General features: G+C 35.3%; 1 protein-coding gene across 1 annotated transcript; it reads left to right on the top strand.

Moving 5' to 3' along the window:
• The first annotated feature begins 2,913 nt into the window (after positions 1–2,913).
• Positions 2,914–16,889, top strand: LOC118182173 (uncharacterized). The gene is made up of 2 exons (XM_085816342.1): positions 2,914–3,051; positions 15,984–16,889. Exon 2 carries the CDS (start codon positions 16,038–16,040, stop codon positions 16,782–16,784), a length of 747 nt encoding a protein of 248 aa, XP_085672468.1. The 5' UTR covers positions 2,914–3,051; positions 15,984–16,037; the 3' UTR covers positions 16,785–16,889.
• Positions 16,890–21,780: the final 4,891 nt, after the last annotated feature.

The following is a 21,780-nucleotide window of genomic DNA, read 5'->3' as shown; positions in this document are numbered from 1 at the left end:
ATAGCCATTCTGGGATAACGGCGTTTGGTCTAAAAAGAAACATTTTTATTTCCAGCTTGCGAGACTGTGTATAAGAAATTCTAAAGATATCCTCGTTTTAAATTATTTTGTGATATGGCTGTTGAATTGAATTTTATGATTTAATTGCGAATAACATGATGTTTAATAAATAAAAGTAACACACATAACTTTAAAAAAACGCCCTTCTGGGCCTAATGTAAAATCTGAAGGATTTCAGATTTGTTTAAATATTTATTGTGTTAGTCTAAAGGGCTGTAGCCCATAAGGGCTATTAGTTTCGAAACGGCATTTTGCGTTGTTTCACTATAGAAGCCTGTTTCACTTTTCAGATTGTTACCATTCAATATTAGAGCCCTGTATTAGAATTAAAGAAATTAAATAATGACGAGGCTGCAGGAATGTATATATGTTTCCCACATTGTGAAAAAATGACGATATCTAGATCCAGAAAATTTGTAATAACGCAATCCGAATATGGGCACCTGCACCCCCCTCCCCGAATTTCGAATTTGCTTTATTATCTATTTCATACTTTTGTAAAACTTTAACGAATTTTTTATTAACAAACTCAACGATTTCAAAACGAGCAGTGTACGGAAAATAACATTTTTATCCGCAGCGTACAAGACTGTCTATCGGAAATTCTAAAGATATGATATTTATGCATATTTTGTGATATTGCTGTTGCTGTTGAATTTGTGATATTGCTGTTGAATGTGGTTTAAGTGTGAAGAGCATGATATTTAATAAATAAAGATATCACACAAAAAACGCCCCTTCGGGCATAGTATATGTCTAAAAAAAATCTGAAAGCTTTCAGATTTTATTTAATTGGTTTTGTTTTGTTATTTCATACTTACAGTTATCATAAAAGTGTCTTTTTTGATATACATCCTGCAAAATCACCAACTTTGTCGCCAACGAGGCTGTTCTTCGAACTTTACCCCTTTCTTTTCTCATTCTTGATTATACTCTCTTACCTATTAGTAATCCGAAGGGCACACACTTTGTAGCACTTATTCTTCATCTGCCCTCTCAGAACTCTGACTAAGCTTACCACAATATTTTTTGCTCAAACTGGGACAATTTTGAGAAAATACTCACAGAAAATAAAACCCGAAATAAACCTGAAAAACTAAATAAAGAAGTTGTTGACGAAAATCAATATCACTGGACTTCGAACGCTCCAAACATAAAAAATTACCTTCCATAACAATCAAGTTAAATATAAGAAAAAAGTAAACAGATAATTCAGGTTTCACTTCCGCAACGTGACAGAATTTAGCGGAACAACATGTCGCCAATCTCATGATACATTGCAGGAAATAAATAGTGTATAGCGGACGCTAGCCACTAACTAAGCATGTCACTGCGCAATGTAAGCTCTGTTAATGTGATTGGCAGTCTGTTGCTTTGGCGAAATTTGAGAACTGCCAAAAAACAGTTTTTGGAAAAGTATAAATATGTAATGTTCGAAAGTCAGAAAACTGTTAGGTGAATCTTCGGATTAGGGTAACTTGGCGATTTTTTGGCGACCAACCCTGTTACACAGCAACCTGCTAGTTTTTTTTTTTTTTTGGACGCCATTTTGTTTTTACGAAGTAAAGACTTTTTTTTTTACTCAACATTTTTTCCAACAATCTGCTAGCCGAATTACGCTTATGCTACAACTTTTATAGAACAAACGTGCTTAATCATGACAAAGATTAGGTGCGAAATTGGGAGAAAGTGCAGAACCGCCCACTGCTTGGCGCGTTTTTAAGAATTGCACATACGCGGTATCCATGTACATGTCGACCTATTTTCACTTAAAAAAAACATCCCAGAATTGCACAAAAATGGCATTGCGCACACCCTTGACTTTATCCATGTACACATCGATCTATTTTCACTTAAAAAGGTCAAAGAAAATTGACAAAAATCCAATTCTTCTTGCTCTTGTAAAAAGCGCCAAACAAATAAGTGGGCTATTCTGCACTTTAGCAGCGAAATTGTTTCTAAGTGCTTATTAGCTAAAATCACGATAGGAATTTTCCAGAAAATGTTACATGACATGTCTCATGATCTCTCATTTCTCTGAGACAAAATAATCTGTGATTCGAACTGTGTACTTCTCAGATTATTGCTAAAGTCCTAGCTAGTAACTTTTACCGCCTTACCAAAATGTCGCCAAACTACCTGCTACCATATTCCAAAGATTAGCAAACTTTTAGTCTCCTTGAATGACGTATGATCGATGAAATGAGTATGATCGATTCAAGTCCATAGCCATGTTATTAGAAAACAGACAGGTTCAGATACTATATTAAATTCTAATAAAATAATATTATCGAGTCATATGTCACAAGTAAATAAAATATATTTACTTGTGACATATGACTCGATATTTTGAATCTGTAGCCGGTTTTACATGATTTCTGAATTCACATGCAGAATACGAAGTAATCATTTTCCGTTATGTGAAACCACGAAACTTTCACTGTTCTTTAGTATAAATATTCTGATACTTTCATTCTTCTTTAGTATAAATATTCTGATACTTTCATTCTTTTTTAGTATAAATATTCTGATACTTTCATTCTTCTTTAGTATAAATATTCTAATACTTTCATTGTTCTTTAGTATAAATATTCTGATACTTTCATAACAGAGTTTCTTATAACGCAGTCGACTTTAAAATAATTACATTTATTGTCTTAAACTCCTTACTCTTCGTAAATATGCAAGTAAAAATGCTCATTTGGAAACGAAAAGAAAAATTCCTTCTGTAAAATTCGATAATTTTTTAAAAACGGAATGAAGGTTAGTGCCGTAAGGTAGATCCAGACAACACAGCATAATAGCGGTTTTCATAAAAGCAAAATCGGTGCATTAAATCTATGCTAAACAAATGGGATAACAAACAACGTGGTATAAGGAAAATATACGTGCGGGCGATGGTGATCAATCGTTATTAGTTGGAGGAAAGCAAGTACTGTGCTTGGTTCTTCAATTAAGAAACACAATAGAATTTTTCCCGCTTTGTGTTAGGTAAGTATTTAGGTTATATAATGCTGAATTTGATTCTATATAATAATTACTTATATGCATACTTTTGTACAGTAATTGATTTATGTGTAGCGGAAGTTTTTATTCGTATTTCATATTGCAAATTGTTTATATTAGTACATTAAATAAATGAGATTAAAAATAAATGTTAGAACATTGATTGACTTAATTTAAACTAGTATAATTAATCTAATTTGTTATAATTTAACTTGAAAATTTGAATGATACTTGATCATGAGTGAAATATTTTTGTTTTTAAACAGAAAATTTTTACTCGTGCATAAGTTTAGAATATTTTGTTTTTAAATGAAGTACCTGTTCTAGCTATATTGTATATAAATAAATAAACTTTAAATAATTTTTTGTTCTTGAGTTTCAAAGTAAAGCAAGTAGTCACTTACTGTACTAGTTTCCGGATTGTTTTTAGCTATCAGATTTAGGGAACTTTCTCTAGTATATATGAACTTCCTCTAGCATATATGAACATGTTACAAAAAGAAATCTCCCGAAATATCTAATTTTCAAATTATTATGGAAACCATCATGAGATATAAACCCAAGAAGGCAAGGTCAGATGGGCTATCAGGGATTTGGGGAATTTCCCGAGCCACCAGTAGCTAGAGATGCATCGTGTCGCCCGTGGTTTGAAAATTGATGAAATACTGAACGTAGTTGCTGGGTTCATGCGTAACAACAAAAATATAAACTCATTGGAAGGAAATGATTTAATGATAGTCCAAAAGGTAAATAGAAAGTTAAGCCAGTATTGAACATATTAAATTTAGTGTCGTTTATAAGCCCGTCGTTGATTATCTAGGGGTTTTCATTAACCAAAGGCTCACAGGACATGTCATATTAAGTACGTCATGGGGAAAAAGTCTGTGCTGTCGCCCGCCAACTTTCTGTACTCTTTGGAAATTACTCTGGTTGTCTCTCAACGAAAAGGATATAACTAGGTAATATAAGGCCAATTTTATGCTACGCATCTGTGCGGCGGAGCAACACCTGTAAAAGTCACTGACGAAGTTCTGGTGCTTCGTCCACTTTTCCCTGTCCCTGTCCTTGCTACGTAGCTGAGCGTCAGCTTCAAAAGTAAACTTCCACAAACTTCGGATAGTACAGAATGATATTCTACGAAGAATTGTAAAGGAATGTTACCTGATTAGAAACAAACTGATCCATGATGACTTGGAAATCGAGCCTTAAGGCTATTACTAAACTAAATAAGCGTTACTTCAAAACTGAACTTAGCTGTGATAATTTTTCAGAAGTTCTTAGGTGCGAAATCATTCCAGAAAATAACTTAATCAGACCATTTGCTATTCGCAAGTTTAACGATCACAACTTCGTAACCTAGATTTGGTTACCGACGTTTACTTCCCCCCCCCGCGCGGGTTAACTTTTGCATCTTGTAGCTTTCCCTTAAGTTGGCACACATTCAGTGAAGCAGAGACATTGGCCTCCCTGCTCGTCACCATCGAGATATCTGGATGGTGACGCCCTGCTTCACTGCATGTGTGCCCTTTTACCTCACTTTCTTGACCGTTCCTGGAGTTTTACCTGCTTGCTCATCCAAGTCATGCGTCTTCAATGGCTTAATTGTCTTGTATTTATTAATGTTCCTTCTGGGATCACCTAAGAAACCTTTTATCAGAATCAGCAAGTCCGTCGTTAGCTCGTTGCAAATACAAAACTGCTGAATCTAATAATTACGTCACAGCATAAAAACTGAAATTTTTTATACCCTGTTACTATCTGCACAATTTCATAATGTTGCCGATACCTTTAATGCAAGTCGACTAATAATCACTAAGTGAATGTTCGTCTCAACATCTTGATGAAGATTATATTAATCATGGTATAACTGAACGTTTTTAGGATGTGTGGCACCCTTCGAGACTTAAGGTTAATTTTTGAATTATGGTAACTTGGCGATTTTTGGCGACCAACCCTGCTACAGCAACCTGCTAGTTTGTTTTTGGACGCCATGTTGTTTTCATGAAGAAAAGCCATGTTTTTTTTTATCAACATTTTTTTCCAACAATCTGCTAGCCGAATTACGCTTATGCTAGAACTTTTATGGAACAAAAGTGCTTAATCATGACGAAGTTTAGGTGCGAAATTGGGAGAAAGTGCAGAATCGCCCACTGCTTGCCGCGTTTATAAGAATTGCATATACACGGTATCATCCATGTACACGTCGACCTATTTTCACTTAAAAAAACATCCCAGAATTGCACAAAAATGGCCTTACGCACACTTTTGACTTTATCCATGTACACTGCTAAAGTCCTAGCTAGTAACCTTTATCGCCTTAACAAAATGTCGCCAAACTACCTGTTACCATATTCCAAAGATTAGCCCTTAAAAAATTTTTGCCAACTTAAAGGTGCTGGTATCTTTTTTTTATGTAAGTTGGCCACGTTGGTGACACCAACCCCATCTGACCCTGTAAGGAGTACTCAGCATCTAAGTATAGAAAATAAAATATCTGAAACAAGATAGCTCTTTCTTAACTTTTAAACGTAAAAAGGAATAGAACGTCTTTCAAAAATGTTAAAAGCAAATAAAGCTTCAGACAATCTAGAACTAGTGGTGTTCTAACTAATAATGCAGTTCTAATTGTTAATTTCTCGCCCTCAATATACCTTATATTTTTAAGTTATAAATTATTGATTAAAATTAAGAAGTGGCTCATATAGTCGGATTAAAATTTTTCAGGTTAAAAAGTTATTTTTTGAATTTTATTTACCTAGGAAGTTTCATTGATATGTAAAACGGGGTTTTGAATTTTATACTTTATTATCGAAAACTGCTTTTATTAAGGTAAGAAACAGTTCAAAACAAAATAAAAATATTCGTAATTTCTTTCCTCGGAACTCTTTTCGAATTTCTTGGTTTGGAATAAAGTATCGGAGCTTAAACGATGCCACCGCTAAACACTCGAAATTTGGCAGACCGGTTGGCTTACATAGTCATTTTTGTAGTTTTCTCTTGTGTGTAACATGAATACCTGTTAGTTTGCTTTACAAAGACCTCCAAAATGTATCCTTTCTTTTAGCAATGACCTTATGTACTTGATCCTAATTAATTACAGGCCAACCAGCGGCCGAGCGTAAAATTTCTAAATACCGGCAGTTTGGTCCGAAGTTCAAATACAGTCAAACGGGCTAGCTGCATGGACGTTTTCATGATTTTCCTCTTGTGTAATGTGTATACGCGCCAGTATCGTTAGTACTTCCTCCACGAAGGCATCACTCTCTTTAGCCAGATAGCCCTCGAATGATTTGCCATAATCAAATAAATCGAACCAAACCTTAATTATAACAACAAAGAAAAGTTAAAATGCATCATTACCCTTTTTTCTCCAACTGTGCGCTTGGACAGAGATTATAACTACGAAATGCGAAATAATTTTCTCAAACTTCGGATTCTACGCAATCTTTTTTGGATCGTAGGTATTGAAGGACAGCATGCGCCAAGGAATTTTGTTAAGAAAGATATAAATACATCGACTTGATGTTTTGAGCAAGAAAATATATTTTGTCATCAGCTTACTTTCAGCTCAGAAACATTATTTTCAAACATAAGAAATATACCCTCTTGGTAGGTTTTTCAGTAACCAAGGAACTAAATATAATGAATGACATTCTTAAAAACGTTTAATTGCCAATGCTTACTTCAGAAACGAGAACACTGATACTGTAAGAGATAAGAATGACACATTTAATTTAATGGTTGTCAACAGGCCACAATGGCGAAGGATGTAGAAAATTGCTTGCGTGTTTTCGTCCTATAATGCAAAAGAACCTTCTTTTTCTTTTCAATTCTTCAATAATTTTTGTTCCACCAGCGGCCGAGTGGTAAAGTTGGTGAACACTAGGGTAGTTCAGACTTGAGCTCGATTCCAAAGAACGGGCGGGCTCCAAGCAGAAAAGTCTGATTTAGCGCCAAATGTCTATTTTAGAACAATACTATATATAAATATAATCTCCTATTTGGTCGTATCGGACGTAAAACTCTGTCAACCTAAGGTCTTGTATCCAAGACGATTGTCGACCTAAGGTCTTGTATTCTCTCTCGGCCAAGAGACACCTTGTCTCTTGGCCGAGAAGCGTACCACTTAAGAGGTCGCTCAAGGACGGGAGAGATGGTGCTAAAAAAAGGAGGACGGTACAAAAGAGGGCTGTAACCTCAGAAATGAAATATAAATCTAATATGAATCTCAAGTCGCGCTTTCTAGACACGAAAAATGCAAGTTAAATTTGTCAAGCCAGTAGAACGGGTGATACAGAACTGCCCCCTTTTTTTCGGGGAGGGGTACTTGGTCTAACTGAAACTATTAATGATTCTTATGAGCTGTTTATGCACATGAAAGCTGTTGGTTTACTTATTTGATCAAGTGAAAACCGAAGAGGGTTATTTTGCCCAAGGAAACGGATGCTTCTGTGTTCTTGAGCCCACCAGCAACTGAGAGATGGTAAACACTAGTAGTTCGGTTCGAGTTTCGAATCCTGAGAAAGAGCTGGCTGCATGGGCGTTTTTATAGTTTACCCCATGTGTAAAGTGTAACGAGCCAGTTTCCCTCTAGGCAGATGGCCCTCGAGGCTTTGCCGTAGTTACATAAACCAGCCAAACCAAGTCTCTGTGTTCTTAAGGCATTTACTTGCATATTTGTTGTTGTTACTAATCTCCATGTCTAGGAATATACTAGACGAGGTCCACGAGTCCATTCACCTTTAAAAAATCGAAAACAAGCTTAGGAGACCCGTAAAGGTCCACAAGAGACAACTCAAGGATATGTGCCTGTGATGCGGGTGCATTGTGACACTTAGAACAAATTGGGTGCATCTTGATACCACTCTCAAAAGTAAGTCCTCTCAGGTGCCCACTGAAGAATCGGGAAAGTGTTGTCTGAACACATCTTTCGCAATCCATAGCAAGGGATCTTCCAGGACAATCAGCTTGATACCAGGGATGACTCGGGGGAACGAGCCAACTTTGCCTGTCAGCATGTCTTCTAATGGAATGCAGCTCATATTTGCATATTTACGTTTACATAAGTGAAAAACGCTGATGCAACCAGTCCGTTCACACTGATTAGAACGCGGATGAATTACTAAATTCTAGCGATCATATGCAGTCGGCCATTGGTCAGTCCTTTAAAAATTGCTAGCGGAAAATATTTTTTTAGGTACCTAGGACCTGATTGTGGTAATTAAAGATCAATACACTGCAATTCTGATTAAACTTTCATACTTTAGTTTTGAGACTTAAGCGAGTAAAACTAGAATTCCTGTGGCCGCCTGTTTTCTTTAGTAGCTAACTATTTATATTAGCTCATATTATTCCTGCAACATTTTTCTTCTCAAGCATAAAATGAGTAAAAGCCAAATTCTTTTAGGAAGTTCTATATGAAGGCTTTATTCCACAGCTGATAGCATTAGAATTTTTTGCCGTAATAAAAATACATTTTTATACTTCGCTTATTTTGTTTCAAATTATAGGAATATCGCTAGATTTCTTTTAGCAAAAGGCATTTGCCTCATAAAATAAGTTGGTATTTAATAAGATGGTTTTAAACTTTCCACAATAAATTAAAACTTACTAGAAAATTAAAATTCCAAAATTGTGTTCCGATTTTGGAATTGTATGTAGAATTAAAAAAAAATAAGGCCTACCTCATCAACTTGGAAATAACATACTTTTGTATTGTTTTTACCGAACTTGTGAAAAAGTAATTTTTTCCTAATATTTAAACATTTTTCTCAATTTTTAAAAGAATTTGTAGAACATTTCCCTTGTTCGTTTCCGCTTAAAAGGAGTTTAAAACTTTTGACATTTATTACTACATAAATGATTTTAAATCTGCTCTTATGTTGCAAGCGAGATCCATACATTATACACACAAGTCTTCTAACAGTAAGTTATTGTTTTCCCATCCCATTTACTTCATCACTGGCTCTCAAAGTGTGGGTAATAATTCACCAATCAAGTAGGTCTAGAGACAATTTTTGTTGAATCGACGGAAAGTTTAAATTGTTTTACACAATTACTGATGACTATTAATTTAATTAATAAATATATAATAGTAGTTGCATAAATGTTTAATTATTACAGAAAATGTTTTGTACGGTTCCTATTGCCTTGTTTTTTCACAACAACGTTATATACGAGTATATATGTTACGGTGAAACACCGAAATCTGGAGAATGTCGACTTTCACCGGTGAATGTCAACATTCACATAGTCGCTTGGTGTATGTCCGAAATATTTTCCAAATACTCTTATTTCTGACTTTTTATATCGATATTCACCATGTACTAATGGTGAATGTTGATCATATAAGAATATATTTCCTTCTCCGTAATTCATTTCGCGAAAGAAACGCACTTGACTCTGAATAAGAACTTAAGAATATAAGAACTTAAAACACACAGTACATTCAAAATGAGAAAGGAAAATAGAAGTTATAAACTTACCAAATTATGTGATTCAAATCTTATTTATTGCAACAACTTAAACTATTATGACACTTTGAATCGCACAAGAGGCCCTTGCTTTTACAACTGCATTTATTTGTGGAACACTTCCTTTTGGAATGGCAGCGTGTACATATACTCTTCTCTTTTCGACCTACACCAGAGCATATCTGTGATTGTCGACATACACCGGTGAGGGTCCGAATGTACAAGAATGTAATGCAATATTTGATCTTTCACCGACGAATTTGGTGAATGTTGACTTTCTCCGGTGAAAGTCTACATTCTCCAATTTCGGTCTTTCACGGTAACATATATACATATATGGGTCGCGAGACATTTCAACTATATGCAAGTGAATCGCAATGCTAAAAATTTTGGTTTATTTAATAATGGCAAAGCATACTAGGACTACCTGCTAACAGAAATGCCTTCGTGAAGAAAAATGACTTGTGTTATGACAAGTAATAATAATGACTTGTGTAAAATGGGTTTTGGTTTTATTTAATTACGGCAAAGCACAAGAGGGACATATCTGCCTAAGGGAAGATATGTCTTCGTGAAGGATTTCTCAGGAAAACTAGCTCGTATCCATGTTACTTATGTGAACGATTGTGAAAACCTCCATGCAGGCAGAGCCGAGGTCGAAATACCACTTGACTTAGGCTACTGTTAGGTTCTTGCATATTAGGAAATGCATGGAGAAGCACAAGTAACCAACCGCTTCGCCATGGTAAGAATATCGGTCGAATTCAGTGTGCAGCCATCTTATCGGTTGGGTACTGCTGGCTTTAAAAGTTTGAGAAATTCTGCCTAGTTTTTTCAGTTAGGTGACCTTGCAGGATAAATATTTTCAAAGCGTTGTTTCCCAGTTCCAGTTCTCGGAGTTATTATCCCGACTTTTAATAGTGAAGACATACCTGAACAGAATTTTATCCTTACTTGGCGTTGAAGTGTATATGAAAACAATTCAAATTCGATTATTTTTATTACCATGTTAAATATGTTCTTAAAAAGAGGCCAGCTATTTGTAAAAGAAAAAAATAGAAGAAACAATCCCTTTTTCCTGTCTTAAGAAAAAATTTCATGAAGGATTATTCTAAAAGTAAAAATTGGCCGTTTCTTGAATATGTTCTTTCTGTTATTAGCAACCATGACGGGGATGCAACTGTTAAGTGATATCATCTATTTGCTGTTGATTACTAATTTTTTATGTGCTCTGTCGTTTGGCACTGCACGGAAAGGGTGGGATACTCGGAGGAGGGCTTTGCAAGGGAAACTGGCTTGTGCTCACGTTACACATGGAGTAAAATGCCCATGTAGCCAGCCCGTTCGCCACTACTCGGGCACCGATCCGAATAACCAGTGTTCAGTGGCTTTTACTGCACGGCTGGCCCACCAGCGGCCGAGCGGTAAAGTCGCTGAACACTGGTAATTCGGTCCGACGTTCGAATCCCGCGAACGGGTTGGCTGCATGGGCGTTTTCATGGTTTTACCCATCTGTAACGTGTATACGAGCCAGTTTCCCTTAGAAAGTCCTCCACGAAGGCATCCCTCCTCTTAGGCAGATAACTCACTTTCAATGTGCTTTGCCATAATTAAATACACCAACACCAACTTCACTGCACGGCTGCTTGTGAGCTTTGGATACCGTACTGTCTTGGAGCAAGATGAAAATCTCTACCGTTGACTACTATATTGGGAGATATGTTTGGGTTTTCATTGCTGTTCAACTACTACATATTTTCATTTAAAGAATATTGTAATTCGCCTTCGGTACTCATGAACAGAAATCTTAATTTCCAAAATTCAGGAATGCTATAATTAAAACAGAAATTTTCAAATTTTATCCAGCCTCGCTAGTAGCCGAGTGTTACGACTACTGAATACTGGTAGTTCGATCCAGGCTCGAATCCAAACAAACGAGGTGGCTGCATGGTTGATTTTTTGTAGTTTTCTCAGTGAGTAAAACACCTAGTTACTGCTAGTTACGCTCATTAGTGTGCCCAAAAAAACATTTCTAGGAACCTTCACTTCCAGTTAATCTGATTTATTATCTTAAGAGGGAAAAACTGCAAGTGAAACATTTTCTCCGTCCTTGTTAAATATTGCGGGTTTGTACGTGCAACAGATTTAAGCAAAACTAATATGTAACCTTTTAACGAGGCTGTATTCATTTAGAAAGTCCTCTCTCCCTTTAGTCAGATAGCCCTCGAGTGCTTTGCCATAATCAAATAAACCAAACCAAATTAAGCAGAGCTGTTTTAGCTAGAGACCTCTCTTTTAAACCAGTGTTTCAAGAAATGCCTTTCTCAGAACAATTTCTTAAAACGTTGCTATATGTGATAAGGACATGACATGAATACGAGCTGTTTCCCTTAGAAAATCTTCTACGAAGACATCCCTTCCCTTAGGCACTAGATAGCCCTCGTGTGGTTTGCCATAGTGAAGTAGCCTCATATTTTTATCAATTCGAGGAACCAATAAAACTAAAATATTCAGTTGCAGAGAAGTCAATGTTGAAGTATTAAAAATGTTTGTTGAGAACTTCGTATGGAAATGAAAAGCTGTTTCATTATAATTTTGTACTGAGCAAGAATATCGTAATTTAGCTATGAATTCGTTGATTCGTATTGTATCGTGGAAGTTTGATGGCTCAGATGTGGTTGCATTTTTTAGTACAAGCACCACTCTGGGCTTTTTGGAGTCATTAGATTATGCAAAACTCACTAGAGCTACCTCAGAGGATGCCTTTGGAGAGGATTTCGTAAGGGAAACTGATTCTTAATGTTACGCAAAGAGAAAACTGAAAACCCCCAAGGTTCGTAGAAAGAACAGGTTAGCTCACTTGGAGTAAACAAACGAAAAGCCAGCGACTCGTTCGGCTGTTACGTCACTGAAGTTCGCTGTAGCATCTCCTAATAGTTTCGTATTTCCTTTTGAAATATTTTCTGTTTTTCATCGGAAAAGTAAAAATTCTAATATTTGGAGTTGAAACTTAACTACCTAAAATATTGTTTACTGTATAGAATAAGTTTTAATTACGAAAAGTTCCCTCAATTCAGTAATTTAATTCAATTTAATTCAGTAATTTATTGTTTCACCAAAAATCTTCCAAACTTCCTTACAGAATTTGCTATTCAAGATTCAGCTGTTTATACCGTTACTCATTTTAGCTTCAACAGACTGAAAACCTACATTTCACAAGAACTGGAAAATATGTAATGTAGTCAGAGCTTAAATTGTGCCGGCTCCGGTACTTTTCAGGTACTTTCCGGTACTTACATGTACCCCGTGTATTGATATTGTATTTCTGGCATGTACCATATTTACAGTACAATAGGCTCAAATTCTAAGTAATTGACAAGGCCCATCAGCTGAACACTGGTGGTTTGACTTCAATTCCTGGAAAAAAGGCTGGTTGCATGGCCATTTTCCATGTGTAAAACGAGTTAATTAATGCAGTGAGCTACATACACATAATTTAAAACTTTAATCATATTTATATGCATCTGTCACAATTCACAACAATATTCCCAACTGTTGGCATTTAAATACACCTAATAAAATGCATAGAAGTTTCTATATTTATTAATGAATAAATTAATTTAAGTAACCCGAAAATTCAAAATAACTTGCATCAAATCAAAAAACACTACAAGTTTCTATACCTATGAAATAGTACATTTTGCTGATTATTTTTTATTTTGCCTGCATTATTGGTGCATTATGCAATCGCGCAGTGCGTACCAACCATTATACTACATAAATTTAATTATATTTGAGAGAGGAAAAAAAAAAAAAGAATGAGTTTCTACAGTAGCCCACAAGCTTATATTCAGCTTAAATCAATGCAAAAATCTATGTTGATCTGAGGAGAGAACTTCAGTGACGTCACAGCCAATAGACAGCGAGAACGCATTTTCGTTTGTTTACCCCAAGTGAGCTAACCTGTTCTTTCTACGGACCTTGGAAAACCCCTATGTAACAGCTCCTTTTGTTAGGATATGAATCCTGTCGAATACTATTTATTCGCTTTCGACTGCTGTGCTCGTCTGTATTTCTTGTGTAAAACTGGTGTTTTACACAAAAGCATTTAGCTTTCAATTTTCAGTAGTTCTGAATTTGGCTTTTGCTGTCGTATAGGTTGAAACTGATTTTTCACTTTAATTGGAGGAAAAGCCATCAGGAGCTTCAACGCTTCATTTGAAATTGGTACGCATTGGTTATCAGTTGACATAGTAGATTGTTAGCTGGTAACCCAATGCGCTCTTGCTGATATTTCATTTTTAATATAATATATTATATTAAAAATATAATATATAACTTGAGCTAGGATTTGCAAGTTTGTAAGTCAAGTTGTTGAAGGTGTGGAGTAGATGGTGCGCAAAAGGATCAGTCAGCTTTAAATTTTACAATTAAGTGACGCTATAAATGCTCGGACTATCACGCAAACAGACTGACAAATGATTCTTTGTTCTCTAAGCTGCTTTATTTTACATTTTGACTGAGCAGGTTATAAAAACATATCTTTCTTATTGTAAGTAGTAGTCGAAATAAATAAAATTTTAATTATTTTAAATATTATATTTAGCTACGCAGTCCCCATAGTAATAAAAATGTTTCTGAATTTTGATTTTGGCCTTGTTGAGCCGTGATTATCGCTAACAAGCCACCTTTGTGAATGTTTAATGTGGTAGTACTTGCTTGATTTGCCCGAGCCAAAGAACCTTATTTCAGTATTCGTGTTTTGTCTGTGGAAATGACTGTCGCCGAATAAACTTGGTAGCGCCTGGCAATGCTTTGGTCCTACTGGCCCTTATTAAGGATCATACAGCTTGTTATATGTCAATATGGGTTCAGTTTTGCAGCGCTACTACTAGCAAGAGTTGATCAATTCTAGTATGCGTAAATACAGTCAAGTCTTTAATCCGGACTCGTCGGGACTTCGGCGATTCCGGATTATCGGTTTTTTGGGATTATAGATCATCAGTTTTAATCTGGTAAGATGACATGCAGAAATTATAAAATTTAAAATATGAAACGGTAATTTATGAAATAAAGAGCAATTATGATCTAAAGGGTATCGAAATTTACCAAAAAAAAACTTAATATTTATTTGTTTACTTTATTAAACATTTCTTTCAACGCACGCATGCGTAAAGCATACATTACGCATAGTCCAAATTAGAAAATTGCAACCAGAAGACTATTTGATGTGTATTCGTGATATTTATAATGACGAGGAATTTGATTTAAATCTTATCAAAGACGGAGTACATCGAGATGAAATACTACATTTAGTAAGGAATTATAAGCCGAATAAAATAAAAACATCTGCCCTGAAGATAAGGATAGTGCTGACATATCAACTTCCAGTTCGTTGCACGCCGCGATGTCCCCCCCGGCAGAGCAGCGTGAAATTAATAAACAGATTTCGGAATGGTTAGAGAAACAAAGGATATGCCTTTATCCATTTTTTGCAAAAATTCCACTTTTTGTTTGATCGAAATCGAAACATGCTTTCGTTTTGTAGATCCTTTGGCAGCTCCAGAATCGGAAATTCTTTTTCACATAATCGAAAGTTCAAGCTTACTTTTATAAAATTGCTCTAACAGTCTGCAAAAAATAAGCCGGATCCAATTAGAAGATTAAGGAACAGCGCAATCTGCAACATTAACTGAAATAGATAATTAGATAATTTTAGCTTAGCTTATACCGTCCGTTATACATTAAACGCGCATGTGTAAACGTATGGGCATGCGTTTACGCATGTGCAGAAAGTTTGTAGCTTTGAGGTCCGAATTATAGATCATTCCGGATTATGGACGTCCGGATTAGACTTTTGACTGTACTAATAATATATAGCCGCTCACAACTTGAGTAAGTATTCTTTGCGAAGCTTCTATGCGATTTTTCGGCTAGGATGATCCCCCAAATCTCTTGTTGGTCGAGAAGCTGTGGACATGATTGTTGTGTTGCTCATATAATAGCTGTTCAACAGCTTCGCATCAGATTAACTGGGAACTTCGATCAATATCCCATGGTCTGGTAATTCGCCATGTTTCAAATTCTGACAAATAGGGGGATTGTTTAATAGTTTTCTCCGCGTGTTTCACAAATGCAGCCAGTTTCCCTTAAGGGCCTACTTCCACTGCTAGGCAAATAAACCTAGTGTGTTTTGCCGTGTTTAAATAATTTAATGCAAGAACGGTATTTAGTGACACATTCTCAGAATTTTATAAAAAGCATTTACTTTGTTTTCTTTCCTGAATAAATTCATGGATTCGCACCATGATTTTACATCAGATTATTAAATTTTATTAGACTTCCAAGATCGTAATCAACCACGAATACCTTTCACTTGAAAATTTTAGTATGTTTACTCGTAGGAAAATCTGAAATTTAACTCATTTCATATGCTTTTGGCAGGTTAATCACGGGAAGTAGCCTGAGAACAGTGAAGATAGTTCGTCCAGCCAAGAAATGGAAGAGAGTTGCCAGGTTTGCAATCGGAAAATTTCGAGTCTTAATGATGGTACCATTCCATCTGAACTCGGCGTTTCTGAAATGAAGCCTTCCGAAGCTCTGAACTGTAGCAACTGTATTTTACAGGCTAAATTTTGTGAATATAAAGATGACATTACTTCTTCACATCTTAATACTATAACAGAGGTGGAAAAGTGTTCTACAATGGCAGCTGAAAAGTTAAAACGTTGGACACCTATTTTTGGCTCGCTTTTGGCTGGTATAGGAGAAGATGAATGCGAAAAAATTGAAAGTGCCTTGCTTAGTGGAGCGGAGCTTACAGAAGTGTTAATGAATCATGTTGTGGATGCCCATGAAAAATTAATCAAAGAAGAATTAACGCAGAAGCTCCAAAAGATGGATAACTTGCAAAGGTCGATCAAAGATGTTCTGTGGATAGATCCGATCAACAGCGCTAAGACATCTGCTGAGACCAAAGCCCCTATACCTGTCGCTAAAACTAAATGTAACAGCCTGTCTTCAAAACAACCTTCCTTTAAGGCATTACGTGATTATCTGTTGGATAAACACAGTTTCTCAACGATCTTATTTCTTTTCGCAGTATCTCATTTTCTTTTCTACTTGTTTCTGTATCCAGAGCTTCATGTAACTGCTTTTCGAGTGACATTTCAAAAAATTGTGGTACACTTAATGACTTGGATCGTAATAATGATATGTGTCATAATAGAGCTCTGTATGAATTAAGACTTTAATTCTAAAAATTTGTTTGCGTTTAAGTTTCTCCCTCTTTAAAATATCTTTCTAAGATGATATTTTTAATAACATCAATAAAGTACTTTATTTGGTAAATCTTGTGCATCAGTTATTTGAGTATACTAAATGAAATTCGCTTGCGTCATCTAAGAAAATCAGTAGTGAAGAAATAATGTAAGATTTTAATTTATAGGTCAAATAAATGCTTTCCTTAAGAAAAATTATTCAACAAAAGTTACTTAGCCACCTTCGAAAAACCACCAAGATATTTAAGGGGCATATTATATAAAGTCTAAACGCAAATTGCGTAAACTTTTGACTAATATTGATTCTATAATCGGTTACTATCTTTTAGACACGGAAAAAACAGGATTTTCAATATTTTCCGGTGAATTTTTCAAACGATCTTCAATGTTTTGTTACGTTGAATTTCTTGATACAATTCTCCATTTCAGCATTTGTATATTCAGTAAGATATCAGGTTCATGTCCAGATGAAAGTATTTTATGTAAAACGTGGTGTAAAAGCAACCTTTTAATGCTAACAGTTGGTTAAGTATAATTACTTTACCAAAAGATCCAGTTGCCTTCACGTTTTAAATTGTCCACAGCTAGCTGATGCAAATTATTATTAAAAATGCAACCGTATGGTACAAAAATATTATAATGGAATTTCATTACCATCAAAAAATCATTTTTATGGCACGAAAGCTGCCAATGATCTTAATTTTATTGGGTTTCTGCGTTTTACTGTAAGTAATTAGTTTTAGTTTAATTTCTAGTTTCTGGTCTTCTTTAACCAGTCATCGAAAATTTTAAATCTTCCTTGGTATATTCTTTAGCGTAAGTTGATCTCATGATTTTAGCTTTCGTATTTTAAGGTGATAGCTAGCAGAGCTTACGATTTCTTTATGGTTTCGGGATTAAAAATCTTTTCCAACTTGTGCATTTTTCGAGACTAATTAAGGCAAGATATCTGGAGGAAGTTTTAGATATGAACTCTACGAAATTTATAAGAACTGTACGATCAGATGAACGGAATAAGATTTGCTGTGGATACCTAACATGAATGAATATAGGTAAATCAAATTTTTTTTTTAATGCGAGTGAACAAAATCCAGGATGAGTGGAAGATCTAAGTTGTGAAATGGCTAGAGATCGCAGAAACAGACTTAAACTCATACTCGTTCAAAACTGGAAACTAAAAGCCACTGGAAGAAAGACCACTTCACTGCGAGCTGTCGTGCCAATCATCAATTTGTAGACTCGCCTTGCAGAGTTTCAAGAAACATAACAATATGCATACTGTTCAGCATTCTTTTAATTTACAGACCCTGATTTCGAAGACTGATTTCTCCAGTAGTTTAATTTCGTATCCCCACCATTTGAATACTTCCTCGACTTTTGCGAGCTACATGAGATCTCCAAGAAATGTATTTCTGAGGTTTATGATAAAATTTCGAATTTTTAGACTTGCATATTGATGCGATCAGGGCCAACAGCAGCATTTAAGAATTTCGGAACCATGTTTAACAATTTTTCATGTATATGCGCCTTTAACGCTCACTGGCTGAGGTGTTAAGATCGATGAATGTTGAGAATTTGATCTGGGTTCGATTTGGGGCGAAAGGGTTGGCTGCATAATTAGTTTCTGTGATTTTTCTTCCGTGTTAAGATGAATACGAGCTAGTTTTCTTTAGAAATTCATCCACGAAGGTAACCCTTCTTTTGACAGATAGCCTTGAGTGCTATGTATTCAGATAACGTAGCCAAACCGTAACCCACACACATAGTATAAAATTTTATAATATTTGCTTATTTCTTCGAAACTTGTAATCTTTTAGGTACTATTCGGTTTCGAAGGCCGTAAAAAAATTGCAGCGAAAATGTACGCGCAAAAGCGCCAAATCTAGCAAACGCGCCCATTTAACGGCGCGCCAAATCTAGCGTACGCGCTGATTTCAGATTGCGTAAGTTTATATAGTTCTATATTTCTTAAGACGCCATTGAAATACTAGTTTAATTTTTAAATCCTTTTTTGATTTTAAATCCTTTTTTGATATCCTATGGATTTAACAATTTGGGAACTGCCCATGACGAAAAGTCCGCAATAGAATTTTGCGTACAGTGCAGAATCACCCACTGTTTGACGAGTTTTTAAGAATTGCACATGCTCGGTATCCGTGTGCACATCGACCTATTTTCACTTAAAAAGTAAAAGAAAATTGACAAAAATCCAATTGTTTTTACCCTTGTAAAAAAGCGGCGAACAAACAAGTGAGCGATTCTGCACTTTACCGAGAATATTTTCAAAGAAAAGGCGTCATTTATTATAGAAAATTACGTTTGAACAACCAACGAGATGAAATTATGCTTTAGAGATAAGTCGGCAGCGAAATAGCAATGCAGGCATCCATTCAATTATGTTTAAAAATTTTTATATAAATTATAATAATGATCTGAAATAGTTATTTACTCTTATGCTTCCATTCAGTCATGTTTAGCCTTTTTCATATAAATTATAATAATAAAGAAGTATTATATGAAATTAACCTTTCATCTAAATTAAAACATCAATCTTAAATAGATATTTACTATATTTCCTTTCTTGCCGCAATTATTTTTGGCAGCATTGGCATCAACAATAGTTTGGCGATTTTTTACGGCTTTCGAAACCGAATAGTACCATTTTTTTATCTAAACACATGCTTTAACTCTCAGTTTGCTCTGCCGGAAAATTCAGATTTACGAAATTCATCAGATGTAGTATGTAGCATACTGTGATGCGTTATACTTTATTTTTTTAGAGTTAAAAATAAAAATTTAGCAACACGTGTCTTAATATTGGTAATTCGATACTCGCTCCCAAAGCACATGTAAGTTTCTTTAAATTTTTCTTGTATAGTAGTGTGATTAAAATTGTGTACCAGAAAGCCCTATGTAAGTGAGGGGTGCTTCGTGAAGGACTTTAAAAAAGAAACTCTGTGTTTTATCTGTGCTATAATGATGGAGGGTAAAAGAATAACCTTTCATAGTAAGGCCACCATTGGCTTTTCAATACCCTTGTACCATAAACCGCACTGTTATCTGCGCAGCAGATGAGTTTCCCGCAGATAGAATATTTCAATACTTAAAATTGCTGAACACTGATAGTTCGATCTGTGCTCTTGTTGCTTCGAAGAAGCTAGTTGCATAAATTTTTATGTGGTTGTTTTAAAAAGCTGTCCATGGAGGCATGCCTGCTTTCGGTTAATCCTGGTGAGTTTTGCCGTTTTAATTAACCAAACTATTTCAATAACTGATGATCACATTAACCTACATATTAAAGTTTTATTGGTTAATCTTTGGATTATAGTAACTTGGCGATTTTTTGGCGAAATTTGGCAACCAACCCTGCTACAGCAACTTGCTAGTTTTGTTTTGGACGCCATTTTTTGTTCACGAAGTAAAGGCATGTTTGTTGGAAAAAATGTTGAGTAAAAAAAAATCTGCTAACCGAATTACGCTTATACTAGAACTTTTATAGAACAAAAATGAGTAATCATGACGAAGATTAGGTGCGAAATTGGGAGAAAGTGCAGAATCGCAAACTGCTTGCCGCGTTTTTAAGAATTCCACATACACGGTATCATCCATGTACACGTCGACCTATTTTCACTTAAAAAAAAATCCCAGAATTGCACAATGGCATTGCGCACACTCTTGACTTCATCCATGTACACTACTAAAGTCCTTGCTAGTAACTTTCATCGCCTTACCAAAATGTCGCCGAACTACCTGTTACCATATTCCAAAGATTAGCCCTAATCTTCGTCATGATTACGCATTTTTGTTGCATAAAAGTTCTAGTATAAGCGTAATTCGGCTAGCAGATTTTTTTACTCAACATTTTTTCCAATACACATGCCTTTACTTCGTGAACAAAAAATGGCGTCCAAAACAAAACTAGCAGGTTGCTGTAGCAGGGTTAGTTGCCAAATTTCGCCAAAATATCGCCAAGTTACCATAATCCAAAGATTAACCAAGATTAGGTGCGAAATTGGGAAAAGTGCAGAATCGCAAAGAACTTGCTGCGTTTTTAAGAATTCCACATACACGGTATCATCCATGTACACGTCGACCTATTTTCACTTAAAAACAATCCCAGAATTGCACAATGGCATTGCGCACACTCTTGACTTCATCCATGTACACTACTAAAGTCCTAGCTAGTAACTTTCATCGCCTTACCAAAATGTCGCCGAACTACCTGTTACCATATTCCAAAGATTAGCCGTTTTATTAATCATTAAGAAATTTATAATCAGGTAAAAAATTATAGCTAATGCAATCTCGAAAATTTTAAACTTATCATAGGAACGATAAATTTATCTTACGATCACAAAAAAATGTTATAGCTAAGCAATCTCGAAAATTTTTAAACGTATCACAGTAACGATAAAATTATCTTATCACAAAAAAAAAAAAAAATATTCCACCATCTCGTAAGATTCGCAAGGTTAAACGATTTAACACTAAATGTAAAAATATATATATATATGTAGAATCGGTATTTACTGTCTAGGAATATGATGTTTGTAAACTTACTTCTTAGGTGTGGCTGTCTAGGGGCTAATAAACTAGTTCGATTTACAAATAACTTGAATATTTAATGAAACATGAATAGTTGCAACAAACTACAAAGTAATTACATAAGTAGAAGGAAATAGATGAGATTATTTACAAATGAAGAGAAGGAATCGTATTTTATAAGCAAACATCTTTGAATCGCGTCATCGTCTTAATGGCGGAATCGTCTGCCTTCTATCATCGGAAAAGTAAAACATTTATTTTCACAGCTTGTCGCGTCATCTGATTATAATGAACGATGCCATCCCACATATATATACTGAAATTTTCTAATTGTCTGCTAATATTGTGTACAATTCAGAAGTCCGTCCCTACTTTTGTAGGTTAAATTAGTAACGGAATTGTCAAAGACATGGCTA

Source organism: Stegodyphus dumicola, chromosome 5 (assembly GCF_044657685.1).
Source record: "Stegodyphus dumicola isolate Sdum_Otavi_A_Nest chromosome 5, ASM4465768v1".
Lineage (NCBI taxonomy): Eukaryota > Metazoa > Arthropoda > Arachnida > Araneae > Eresidae > Stegodyphus > Stegodyphus dumicola.
Note: the sequence above shows the minus strand (reverse complement) of the source record. Positions and strands in the feature narration are given on the sequence as shown.